Here is a 13,115-nt window from a genome sequence, read left to right on the forward strand (position 1 = left end):
AGTACTTGTGACTGCCAAACTGATGATAATGCAGCAAGTGCCTAGCAAATGTGGTGTGGTGTGAGAGATATTGCAACCCCATACAGTACCTTTGGGGGACATTGTATTCAATATATGAATGTTCACATATGATTGTGTTCTGCTGTGTGGGGGGAGAGTTATCACATCTCCTACAGGAATTAAAAAAAGAAGGGGGTGGGGTGAGTAAGTCTAGTCATTGAGACTAAACAACTCTAGAGAGTGCAACCCCCGGGGTGGCTTCAGATACTATTCAGACTAGGTTTTCTAGAGACCAGCAGACAAAGAAAGGGCTTCTGATATAAATGGCTGGGTTTACACAGGCTTCTGGTTTCTTTATGATCCAACAAACTGACAGGGCCTTCTGTCCAAGGGAGGCCCCAATCTTTGTGAAAGCATCGGAAAGACTTTTGCCTATTAAGGTCCGTAAGACTTATGAGTGACTCCTGGAACAGTCAAGAAGGGACTGGTATAAAGGGTCTGGCGCAGAGATGGGGGGTGACATCTGGAGGCCTGAGACCTGACTTGGCACTCCTGGAGTGGAACATGGGGGTGAGGAATACCCTGAAACTGTGACAGAAAGAATAAGAGCAATGACAATATTGTGACACAAGATCATAGCCATAGGCACTCAGAGAAGTGAAGCCCATGACAGACAGTTTCAGCAGGTTGCCAACTCAGTATATAAAACTATATAAAATACATCTGTTTCAAGTGGGCACAGAAATCCAGATTCATCTTATTCTTTTCCAGAAGGTTCCCTTAAGTGCAAATTTTTTGGTATTGGTACATGGTCCAAGTTATTTTCAGCCTGTCGGGTAATGTTTCCATGTATTGATGTAATTGTTCTCTTGTAGGCTCGGTGCTGAGCATTCTGGCCCAGATTCAGCAAAGTACTTCATCTGCTTAACTTTATATGAGTAGTCCCACTGAAGTCTCTGGGACTACTCACATTTAAAGTGAAGCATGCGCAGAGCTGATTTGCTGGGTCAGGGCCACAGTGCTCAGCACCTTGCAGGATTGAGCCCTAGGTGTACGCCCAATTCATTCATTAACAGTTTATGTAATCTGTCCTGGCCAACTTCCATGTATTCATACATTAGGAGGCTTGCGGGATGTAGTCAAAGGGAGGAGTCCATAGTACATAAAGGTATATTTGATAAAAAGAATATTAGCTACTAAATCTGGATTCCACTAGCCTATGCAACATCCTATCTCTGGAACTCTGATTTTTTTGTTGGACGTTGCCCTCTGTTAATTCAGTGGAATTGTAAGAGTGTTGTTCCTATGGCATGTTAGAGCCACGGGATATTATTTGAGCTGGTGGTTCTGTAAAATCTTATCACTTCATTGTGAGATGATTTGCAACAAGCTATGATTCAAAGGAGTGGACAAGAGAATAAAAAGATGCTGCTGCAGTTATTTTTTCAAAGAAGTGGAAAATAGAACAGGGAAATAATAATCAGGAGAATTAGAGACACCATGGGAGAGAGAAGACGACACTGGAAACATATATTGGATCATAAAAGTTAGTGATGGGGAGGAAAATGGAAACTACAATAAATGCATATGTGATGCTGGCAAACCAGCAGGCAGGTTAGGCTCAGCAGGCCAAGTAACCTGGGTATGAATCTTAGAGGTTTGTCAAGAAGAATTGCAATTGGGGGAGGGATAGCTCAGTGGTTTGAGCATTGGCCTGCTAAACCCAGCGTTATGAGTTCAATCCTTGATGGGGCCACTTAGGGATCTGGGGCAAAAATTGGTCCTGTTAGTGAAGGCAGGGGCTGGACTCAATGACCTTTCAAGGTCCCTTCCAGTTTTAGGAGATTGGCATATCTCCAATTATAAAAATATAAATTGGAATCAGGACAATTCACTTGTGTGGGGGTATCAAAGAGATGTTAAAAGGGGTTAATAGGCCTGTTCATTTGTGTTGATAAGAGATCAAGGAAAGATGCTGTGTGTACATTTGTCTGTCTGTATCCTTTAACTCTAATTACCTTAAATATGCAACCAGGCCTTTGGAGCTGTGCTCTGGCTACGCTCCAACTCATGGCAAAAACCTGCAGCTCCATTGCTCCGGAGCTGCTCCAGCTCCGGGCTCTGCTCCAAAGCCCTGTATGCAACTATACTCAATTGTCATTAGATCAAAGGTCTGTATTTAGCATTTGGTTGTGTATTCACAAGATGTGTATATACTGCATGAATCAAATGAATATTACCTATATTGTCTTCAGCTTATCTATCCCTGTTATAATGCATGACCAACAATTGCTTTATGTAAATGAATATAGCTGGGTTACCTGTGTATGCATAAGAAATAGAATTTTAACTTCAAGGAGTGGGTCCTTGTGGGCTGAACAATGAGGAATCTGGGGACACACGCTGTGCTCAAAACACTTGCCAGCCTGTTTCAGCTATAAAAGAAAAACCTCGGGCATGTGCCGTCTCTGGTCTGCTGAACTTTAACAGGGAAAGTTTGAGCTATTGGACATAAATCCCCAAGTAATTACTTGGGGTGCCCTGAAAGAGTCATGAAAAAACTCTAATAGACTCTACCTCTAAGCTGCTCTGTGTGTATGTCTGTGAAATGTGTATATACATCTGTGGTATATGTCAGTGCGTTTTACTTGGTCCATTGTTGTCAAATACAGTATATCTAATTTTGGCTAGATTCACTTCACTTCTCTTTAAACTCTCTGTAGTGTATGTAATACCCAAAGCAAGCTAGACATTTGCAGATGAGTTTCATTCTGTCCTAAAGACCTTACTATCTTAATAGACAGAATGCAGAAGAATGTTTATGAGGAATATGAGGGGTGCAGTATATGAGTGCTTCAGTACTGAAGTTTACCAAGCTTTTCTAATGGTATTAAAATTATATTTTCATTTATATTTTTAATTATATTAAAATCTAAAGTTAACCAACTCTACCTTTCCATAGGCTCATTTTGTTTTGTTGCATTTTAACCTTTACTTATATTTTGTAACCTCTTCCGCATGTGTAATCCTTTCCTCTATCTTGAGTCTTATCTTTTCCTTTCATGTTGTGAATACTTAGCCTGCTCCCAGCTGCTTCTATAGAGTTCATTCTTGCTGTTCCTGCTGTTTATGGAGGGTCTGGAGGGAGACGCCACTGGAGCCTGATGATGATAATTAATTTCATCACTGCTTTTCATTTTGATGCCTGATGATGGGATATGTACTATTTCTGAGACAAACCCTTTGCTGGATTTTCTGAACTATAAATATGGGGCCAGATCCTTGGCTGGTGCAAATCGGTGTGCACTAGCTTATGTCAGATTTTACTAGGTGGGGATCTGGCCCATCACATAGACTAAAGAAACCTTTTTGGTTTTCTGGTACATACAATATGTGTAGTATATGCTTTACACATATTGCAGTATTCATCCATTTGTAGTAACCATCAACCTTGTTTAGCGGTTTTAATTGAAATGGTATTAATAGGGTAAAGCTAAGGTCAAATATCCTAGGTTTAGTTAAAATTTGTCCATTAAGAAAATTTTGGAGTGTCAGAGCATTAATGTGTAGAGCAAAAAATCTTTCTGTTTGTGTATATTCTGGTTAGAGGAGTAATCGTGCTATTGTTTCACAGAAATGGTAACTAATTGTGATCTCTTGTGGGAGTACAGCTTGGCTGTGGGTGACAGTTTATATGCATACTAGCTTTTCTAAAGAGGAAAAAAAAGTTTAACTTCAACTTGTGGGCTAACTTAATTGCAATAGTCAAATATCCTAATTGAATCGTTTTTTGAGGGGAATTTTCAGCAGTGGGACATCCTCTAGGTGTGGAGGGAAAAAAGGTTCTCTAGCTGTGGGTGGTGCGGTGTTAAAAACACTAATTGGGTGCTGATTTTGCAGTTAGCAACACTTTTCAGTTCTCAAGTGTATTAAACTGTTAAATGAAATGGGTATTGCAAATTGTAAAAGTCTCCATAATAAGTGGCCAATATTTCCTTCTCTATAAAGGGATGTTATAAAGATGACTGGCATTAATTATTCTGATAGTTGGTGAGGATAGAACACAAAGTAATAGACTGAAACTGTAGCAGAAGCAATTTAGTTTAAATATTAGGAAAAAATTCACTAAGTTAGGAGTGTTGTGAAATTATTGTTGGAGATATTCAAGAAAGTGAAATACTTATTTACAGGGATAGTTAGAAACAATAAAATGAAACGTGATATGAGGCAGGGATTTACATTGAATGAACCCAAGACCTTGACCCTGCATTAGGATCTGCTAGCATGCATGGGCACTTGCATCCCTGCCAAGTTTCACTGACTTATTATTAGGAATTATTAGGAAATGCCACATCCACCAGCTCCTCACCTCTGGTGACATTTTTCCCTAACCCTGGCCCCTCCCTTCTACCCAACATCTTCACTTCCTTCAGCTGCCCCTACCAGCATCTCTGCCCCTCTCATGTCACTCTTCCCAACCTCTTGCTGCCCCCACCTTCCTTTCTCTTGCTCTCTTTGGAACACACACTCCATTTCTAAAAAAAGACCACAGCCATCCGCAAACTATCCATGCCTTGCCCTCTCCCACTCCTGGATCTGAGAAAATAGATCCTTCGGTATCACTTGCTCTGCAGCTGTCCTCTCTTGGAGGCCTCTTGTCAAAGGGTCTCACCCCCACTTTGAGCTGTTGGGAAACTAAAATCCTAGTTTAGATCTAGTAGGCTGCCACCACTCAATCATTAAATGTGGATTGAGACACAGTCCTTCCCCAAAATCCTAGGGGATTCCAAGAGCCCCAAATCCATGGAGTTCTTACACCCAGGAGAAACAAACCATTCCCCCTTCTCTTTCCCTGAGAATCCACCCAAGGAAAGACCAACAAGTCCTTAATAGAAAAGAAAAGAATTTATTAAAGACTAAAAAGAAAATACAGAATCTCTATGAGCCCAAGCTGGACACTCATAGGGAATAACCTTATCAATGTCTGGAGAGAATCCCCCCTCCCCCTTTCTCAGTAAAAAGCAATATCAGCAAACAGGAATAAAGCATTTCCTTTAGCAAACACACAATTTCAAATATAGAAATCAAATCATAAGACTAATTCGCCTTTCTAATTAATACTCACTATTAATTAGTAGAAACTACTCCAGGAGAGCTTGGAGACATGACTGTCTCTCTTAGATTCAAAAAGAGTTCTGACCAAGAACACAGACAAAGGCTTCCCTCCACAGAGATTTGAAATTATCTCGTCTCTGATTGGTCCTTTGGTCAGGTGGTCACCAGGTACTGCATGTTAACCCTTTACAGGTAAAACAGACTTTAACCCTTAGCTATCTGTTTATGACACGCCCCCCAAATCGCCAACAGTGGGAACTACTGGTGGTGATTTCCTCCTAGAACTGTAAAATAAACAGATAAACAAAACACATGCACTATTACATATACTACTAAGTATGTAAACAACAAGATATTTGACATTGAAGAACACTTTGTATGCATTTGACCGACATACTTGGCGTCCTTGCCCATCCTCCCAGTGGAAGGACTTCAACCTGTCTTTGGTTTGTTGACCCCAGAATGCCCACTGGGATGTCAGGGCCCAAGCTTAAGAGCTTGTCCCAGTACTTAGTTGGAACTACCAACTGTCTTTGAGGATGCTGGCCTTCCTGGTGTCCACCAGAAAGAATGTCCTTATATAAAGTCCTTGTTTTACAACAAACTGGAATTGGGTAGAAGAGCTGAGAGGAAGCTGTCTTAAGGCTGTCATCGGCTTCCTGCTCTGTCTGGAACTGTTCCCTTGAGGCGGGAGACACCAGTTCCTCTGGGAGCGATGTAGGTGATGAGGTTATTTCCATTGACTGTGGACCGCTCTCCGCTGGTGCACAAGGTGATATTTCAGGCTCTGGCTGAGCCTCTTGGGTAGAGTTGTCTGCTGCTTCTGCCAGTTTAGGCGTGGAGTTGCAGTGCTGGCGCTAGTTCTGCCGCTGGTTGCTCTTCCAGTTCCGGTCCTGGGACTGGATGTACTATGGCTGCTGTAGTTGTTGGCATGAGATCCGGTTCCACCACCTCTGTCTGGGTCTCCGGTAACACAGACAGGGTCCTGGTGGATGGCTTAGGAACAGGGATGGGAGTGCCTGCTTGTTTGGCCTGGCCGCGGGTGACCACTCCCCCACTCTTGGCCAGCTTTACATGGTTAATAGCATGGGGATGGAATAATTGTCATAGACAGCAAAAGTCCACTTTCCTGACCAGTCCTTGTACTGGTCTTCAGGGATGCTGTACCCATGGCAGGTCCTTTTAAAATTTTTCAAGAAGGCCTCAGTGTTCTCACCTGCCATGTAGGTGGGAAATTTCTTGGGATGGGGAACAGTGCCTTCTGGTGCTGGCCACACCCCTCTGCAGTCAGTGAATTTTATGTGTGGCTTGCTGGTGTTGCTTTTTGGTGCTGGCCACACCCTCTGCAGTCAGTGAACTGGTTTTTAACCCTTTCTATTCACGAAGAGACTGAATAGAAAAAAAACAAAACTTTTCATTTGCAAATGTGTAGTTGCTGTTTGCTGATATACTGAGAAGACCAAAAAAAACCAAACTGGTTTGTCCTGTTTCTAGCACTTGCTAAGTACCTCACAGTGGGGGTCCTTTCTAACAAGCCTCCTAGAAAAACTTGCACCTCTTTCCTAGCTGTTTTTAAGTGGACAGAAAGAAAAGAGAAAAGAAGAAGAAAAAAAATCCTTTTCTAACACAGCCCGTTAGAAAACCTTATTTCCCCCAGCTAAACCCAGCTGAAAATCCGTTTCCAAAAAACAATCTTCCTCTCCTTCTGAGCGGTGGTACTAATAAGCCCAGCTGACCGGCTGGTCCTACTTAGTACCTGTGAGAAAAGTGTAGTAAATCCTTTCAGGGTTTTGTATTCCCTGGCTCCAGAGAATTTCAAAAGACACAGGGAAAAAAATTCTGGCTGGAGGGTTTCTGTCTCCCCCCCCTGCAACCCTGTTTTTCCCACTGGATGGGAATGTACTACCTAACCTGTTTTTCCTGCTGGATGGGGTGAGCTCCCAGGAGCACCTCCCCCCACCCAAGGAATCCTGATCACACAAAGGAGGGACACACCTCCTTGCAACCAGAGCTAAAAACCTCTGTCTTGAGATTCCTTATCTCCCCAGCAAACCTGTGAGGGCACTTCCCCCCACCTAAGGAATGCACACACTTTCTTTTCCTCCAAGGTGCTTTTCTATGCCACCCGAAAGAAAACTGCTTTTTCCTCAAGCTGCCTGTCCAAGCAACCCAAAAGAAAAACTGCTTCCAACAAAGCCTGCTGGAAACTCAATTCCCTCCAGCCAACCTGGCTGAAGATTTCTTCTAACAATGGGTTCGAAACTCCGCTGCCACCATGTCAAAGGGTCTCACCCCCACTTTGAGCTGTTGGGCTCCAATGTGGGGACCTGACTTGGTTTCCCTCTAAACTAAAATCCTAGTTTAGATCTAGTAGGCTGCCACCACTCAATCATTAAATGTGGATTGAGACACAGTCCTTCCCCAAAATCCTAGGGGATTCCAAGAGCCCCAAATCCATGGAGTTCTTACACCCAGGAGAAACAAACCATTCCCCTGCTTCCTCCCCTCCCTTTTCCTAGGAGAGACACGGGGTCTAACTACAGAGGTTCTCTTTCCCTGAGAATCCACCCAAGGAAAGACCAACAAGTCCTTAATAGAAAAGAAAAGAATTTATTAAAGACTAAAAAGAAAATACAGAATCTCTATGAGCCCAAGCTGGACACTCATAGGGAATAACCTTATCAATGTCTGGAGAGAATCCCCCCTCCCCCTTTCTCAGTAAAAAGCAATATCAGCAAACAGGAATAAAGCATTTCCTTTAGCAAACACACAATTTCAAATATAGAAATCAAATCATAAGACTACTAATTAATACTCACTATTAATTAGTAGAAACTACTCCAGGAGAGCTTGGAGACATGACTGTCTCTCTTAGATTCAAAAAGAGTTCTGACCAAGAACACAGACAAAGGCTTCCCTCCACAGAGATTTGAAATTATCTCGTCTCTGATTGGTCCTTTGGTCAGGTGGTCACCAGGTACTGCATGTTAACCCTTTACAGGTAAAACAGACTTTAACCCTTAGCTATCTGTTTATGACACCTCTTCTTTTCTCATTCTCCCTGCCCTGGATCAGACTGTGGTCAGGGTGCTGGGCATCCGCTCTCTTGTTCCTACTGCTTCCAACTCTTCCTTCAAACCCTTCCAACTTTCTCCTTTTGAACAATAGTATATCCAACTTTTCTCTCCTCTCTACCTCCATATTTCTGTCATCTACTGAGCATTTAGTTCCTACCCCATCAGCCTTCCTCTCTGACTTGGACTCCTGTCACTCTCTTCCTCTTCCTCTTCCTCATCATCTTCTACACTTAACTTCAGTCTCTTCAGCTTCCATGTTGTTGACACATCTGTTTTCTTAGCTGCACGTCTCCTTGCTCCGACTTCTTCATTTGATCTGCAGCCCTTGTTCAACTCTTCCATTCACCAAAAAGGCTGTTAACTTGACATGGTCTTCACCAAATGCTGCACGTGTGTTCTCTCTCGCAGAGTCCCCCATCTCTGACCATCACCTGATCTCTTTCCGCATCACCTATTAGTGCTACGGTGACCAGATGTCCCGATTTTATAGGGACAGTCCCAATTTTTGGGTCTTTTTCTTATATAGGCTCCTATTACACCCCCCTCCCATCCTCATTTTTCACACTTGCTGTCTGGTCACCCTAATTAGTGCCCTTTCTCATGTTCCTTTCAAACAGAACTACGTTAATGCAAACTAGGAACCTTTTACGTCACACTCACAGTTTCCACACAGGGGAGTTACAATGCAGCACTTTGGTGCTTACTGCTTGTCCAAACTGTGGTACAGTGCAGACATAGCGTAAGTGTTTGTATATAGACAAGCCTTGAGATACAGCCTTTTGATTTTATTGCTTTTTCAGCTTTGACGTGTCTTTTTGGGGAGTTTCAGGATTACAGTAAAGCTTGGGCTGGTGAGTCCATTCATCATACATGTATGACTGGCAGTGAGTATAAGTCCATTTGGCCACATTTTTCTGTTCAGACCTAGAAAACTAATTCTAAGAATTTCCCAGTTGGTTTTCAATTTCTAGCATTGTAGTTATTGGTGTGTCAGAACTAGACAGTTTGCTCCCCTTTCTTTGGATTCCAAGCCCAGGACATATGGTTTCTTCTAATGTTTATTTAACTATTACATTACAGAGTGGCAATGCTAGTCTTCTGTTGTTTGTAATAAACAATATTGCTTTTTTTAAAAATACAGTTTTTTTTTCTGGTTTGGGCATATTGTGGATGTGCTGGTTGTCTCTTACGCAGAATTGCCAATACCAGAAGCACTGCTTCTCAATGACTACCTAGATACAAAGTTTCTGATTGATTCATTTTGGGGTGAAATGGAAGAAGGGGCAACAGCAGACAAACTTTGTAACCCAAAGCCCACATAAATCCATTATTTTATACATTATTTAGTTTTCTCTTTTGTATGTGTATTTTTAAATGGTTTAAAAAGTGGAATCAGAGCAAATTATTGTGTAATTTAGCACTTCTACTTAAAATATCTATAGATATTTCATCATAAATGACTTATATTATTTACCCACAATTTAATAGTGTTTCCTCTGGGTTATTAAAATATTTGCTATATAGTCATTCATGTTTTAGTTAAACGAAGAAAAAAATATTTTAATTATTATGGTTTAAGTACGCTCATTTTGAACTGTTTTATTTGTTTTCAGTATTATTATGTAATTCATGCACATAAAGAAAAATAGCCTTTTCTCCAGAGTAGATAACTGATTAGACTGTGTTCCCATTAAGTTGACTACTTGATTTGTAGTAGTTTAATTTGTAATATGAATAGTTTACTATCTGCTCAAGTATCAGAGGGGTAGCCGTGTTAGTCTGGTTCTGTAGAAGCAGCAAAGAATCCTGTGGCACCTTATAGACTAACAGATGTTTTGCAGCATGAGCTTTCGTGGGTGAATACCCACTTCTTCGGATGCAAGCAGCATCTGCTGAGCATCTGCTCAGCAACACTTGGATTTTTAAATGTTGCTAAAATGTTTAGCAGTTTCTCATTGCTATTTTTGCAAAATGATTCCTGCAAAACATAAATATATCCAAATTGAAAATTTCACTTGCCCTCTCACATTTAAAGGTGAAACGTGTCATTTGCAGATAAGAATGCAGATGCTTCTTTGATGTTTGCATATAATTGTTAGATTTTCATTTGGCTAGATTATTAGCAATGCCTTGCCAATACAAACAGCCACTATTAGGAAAGTGCTCCCAGCTTAACCTGCAGTTCTATACTGGGGCTGGTTCATGTGAAAATTAAGAACAGGTTAGTTTTTGTTTGTTTGTTTGCTTGTTTTCACAATTAGCACCAGAAATATTACATGGTTTAGAATTGCCCACACTGGTATATCTGCCAAAGATTGATCTTGTACTCTCTATGCTATTGCTATTGGAGAAACATTTAAGAAATGTAAGACTTAAAATATAAGCACCATTTTTTTAATTATTATTTGTATTACAGTAGAAACTAAAGCCTCCATCTGAAACTGGAGTAATGCTTTCAACAGCGTACATTTTATTTCAGATGCACAAAAATATTCCTCCTCTCTGCTTCTCATTTCCCTGTATTTCCTAGTCTCTGTATCAACCAGGATTTCTGTCCCTAATCCAACCTCTGAATCCTCTATCCTCTACCTTTCCATGTGTTCTCATTTTTGATCTTAGCAAAATGATCATGTGTACAACCTCTAGTGCGCTCTGTGTGTGTAACAGTCTAACTCACTTTTCTTCTTCATTGTCCATCCTCCATGTCCCCAAGTCCATGGGTGATGAGTCCATTCACCTTTTCTCTTTTTCTCTAAACTTTTCCCCCTCTCTGATTCAACTCAACGTATTGTGGATAATTCAACTTCCTCTCCCCATTTCCTTGGTCAGATGGGAATGGGAGGGACAATTGCTTTCTGCACTAGGGAAATGTTTTAGCCTCTCACACCTATTTTAAACTGAGTGAAATGCTTGCTGGTTTGCATTTTGGTTTTTGGTGGGTGAGAGATGTTTCCATGATACAAAGAAAATAAGATTTTATTAAGGGAGAGTAAGGATAAAATGAGAAAGGAGGAGGAAAGAGAGATGGGTGAGGAGAAAGAGACACCAGCCAGCCATGACTGTAGTAGGGCATGGCACAAAACGATATTAGGGAGAGGAGAATAAAATCCATCTTGTGGGATTTCAACAAAAATAAGGTGGAGAACCAGAGGTATAGGCCTCAGGATTTCCTTCTTATTCTACTATCTCGATTTGGGTTACATAAATCCTTTCACCATAGTTGGGACACTGAAAAGGGGTTTTCTCTATAAATTTTTCAGTATGATTAACCCTAAAAAAAGCAATGTTTAAAGGGATGTTTTACTTAGTGACTTAATGTCCCTCATCTGCTTTCTCTTTTCAGGATTGTACAGTATATGAAACGGAGAATAAAATTCTTCATGTGGTAAGTAATCCTTGGATTTCTATAAACGCACACCTCCACTGTGTAACACCTATGACTTTATCTTTTCTTTTCCTAGCAGTAGTGTCTGTGGTGAGGGTGAACTAATTTGGGCATATTAAATCATTTTTAATAACCAGCAACATGGGAAATTATTAGCAAATAGAGATATGCCTGAAGCAGGATGCTGGATCTGAATACACCTCAATTTTAAAGAAGCTTGCATCTCAATTCAAACTCTGATTTGGGCCCATCTCTGCTCATAGGCAACAGATATTAAAATGTGGTGTAACCCTTCTGCCCCTCTGAGTTGGCAGCAACAAGGGCCGGGTTCAGTATCCAGGGGTTCAGTTTCAATAACACAATGCAAAACCGGCTCGAGCCCCCACCCAGTGACCTGGGACAATTACATACCACCCCCCTGGGTGCCTCTAGGAGGCAATACTTCCCCACTCGCAAGCACAGAGTCCGAGTGTAGCAAAATCCTTTTAATAAAGGAGGGAAACAATGCGGCATCACGTGGGAGAGACACCACAAACAGGATTATACACAAACCATAAGCAAAAAAACCCACCTCCAAGTACGTTTGGCAATGCCCTTTCCCCCTTAGGGTCTTAAGTCCAATCACCCCAAAGTCCAACAACCCAAAAGTCTCTGTCTCTGGTCAGTGCCACGCCAGAGTTCAAAAGTTTATCTGCAGAGTTTCCCCCTCCCCCAGCCGTGGGTGGAAAAGGGGGGGGGCACACAGGGTGTTAAGGGATACCTTACGTGGGCCAGGGCCGACTGCTCCGCCTCTCCATGGAGTTCTGCTGCAGCCTTCACCACGACTGGCTCCACTCCACCAGCTGTGCCGCTCCTCCAGCCGACCCGTGAGCTGCTCCAGCCGCCCCCGCAAACCGCTCCACTCTGCTCACTGTTCCATGGGCTACTCCAACGTGCTGCAAGCTGCTCCGCTCTGCCAGTTGCTTAGCAATAGATCTTCAGGCTCCCCCACTAGTTAACACAGCACTCAGTGATCTCAGCTCAGTAAGCTTAGCTCTTTTAGTGATTTCAGCTCTTAGTGATTTCAGCTTGTAGTAGGGGAGCCCCGGTTCTGGTGCACCATTGGTCCAATGTGAATTCAGCTCATTAGCCTCTAGATGGATTCCTAATGGATTCAAAATTAGCTCTGCTCTTCAACAGTGGAGAGAGGAGGATGTGCAATTGGTGTTCCAGGCCCTCAAAAGGGGCCCATACCATCAGGTACACACACCAGTCCCCAACCTCTCTCCATTCACTGGGTTTTGGCACCCATGTCCCTTGTCTAGCAAGTGCTACTTAATTGGTGTTGAGACATCTCTGTTATAAAGCAGTCTCATAGTTCCTCATTCACATAACCAGGGTAACAACACTTTATTCCTCCTACCCCAATAACAAAGAAATTGAGGATCCCAGAGCTGTCAAAATAACCATCCCAGGCTGCCGTGGGCTATGCTAGGTGGGGTGGGTGTGCCAGTGCAAATACCTGAAATTCCTTTCCACACTCCCCATAATTCAGCACC

General features: G+C 42.1%; 1 protein-coding gene across 5 annotated transcripts in view; it reads left to right on the forward strand.

Moving 5' to 3' along the window:
• CNKSR2 (connector enhancer of kinase suppressor of Ras 2) overlaps nucleotides 1-13,115 on the forward strand; it is a 368,883-nt gene that overhangs the window by 127,956 nt on the left and 227,812 nt on the right. For all 5 annotated transcript variants that reach the window (XM_039540992.1, XM_039540999.1, XM_039540984.1 and 2 more), the window contains exon 5: nucleotides 11,536-11,577. In XM_039540992.1, coding sequence (XP_039396926.1) covers nucleotides 11,536-11,577 — 42 coding nt within the window. The remainder of the gene's footprint in view (nucleotides 1-11,535; nucleotides 11,578-13,115) is intronic.

The sequence above is a fragment of the Mauremys reevesii genome, linkage group 1 (genome assembly GCF_016161935.1).
Source record: "Mauremys reevesii isolate NIE-2019 linkage group 1, ASM1616193v1, whole genome shotgun sequence".
Taxonomy (NCBI): Eukaryota; Metazoa; Chordata; order Testudines; family Geoemydidae; genus Mauremys; species Mauremys reevesii.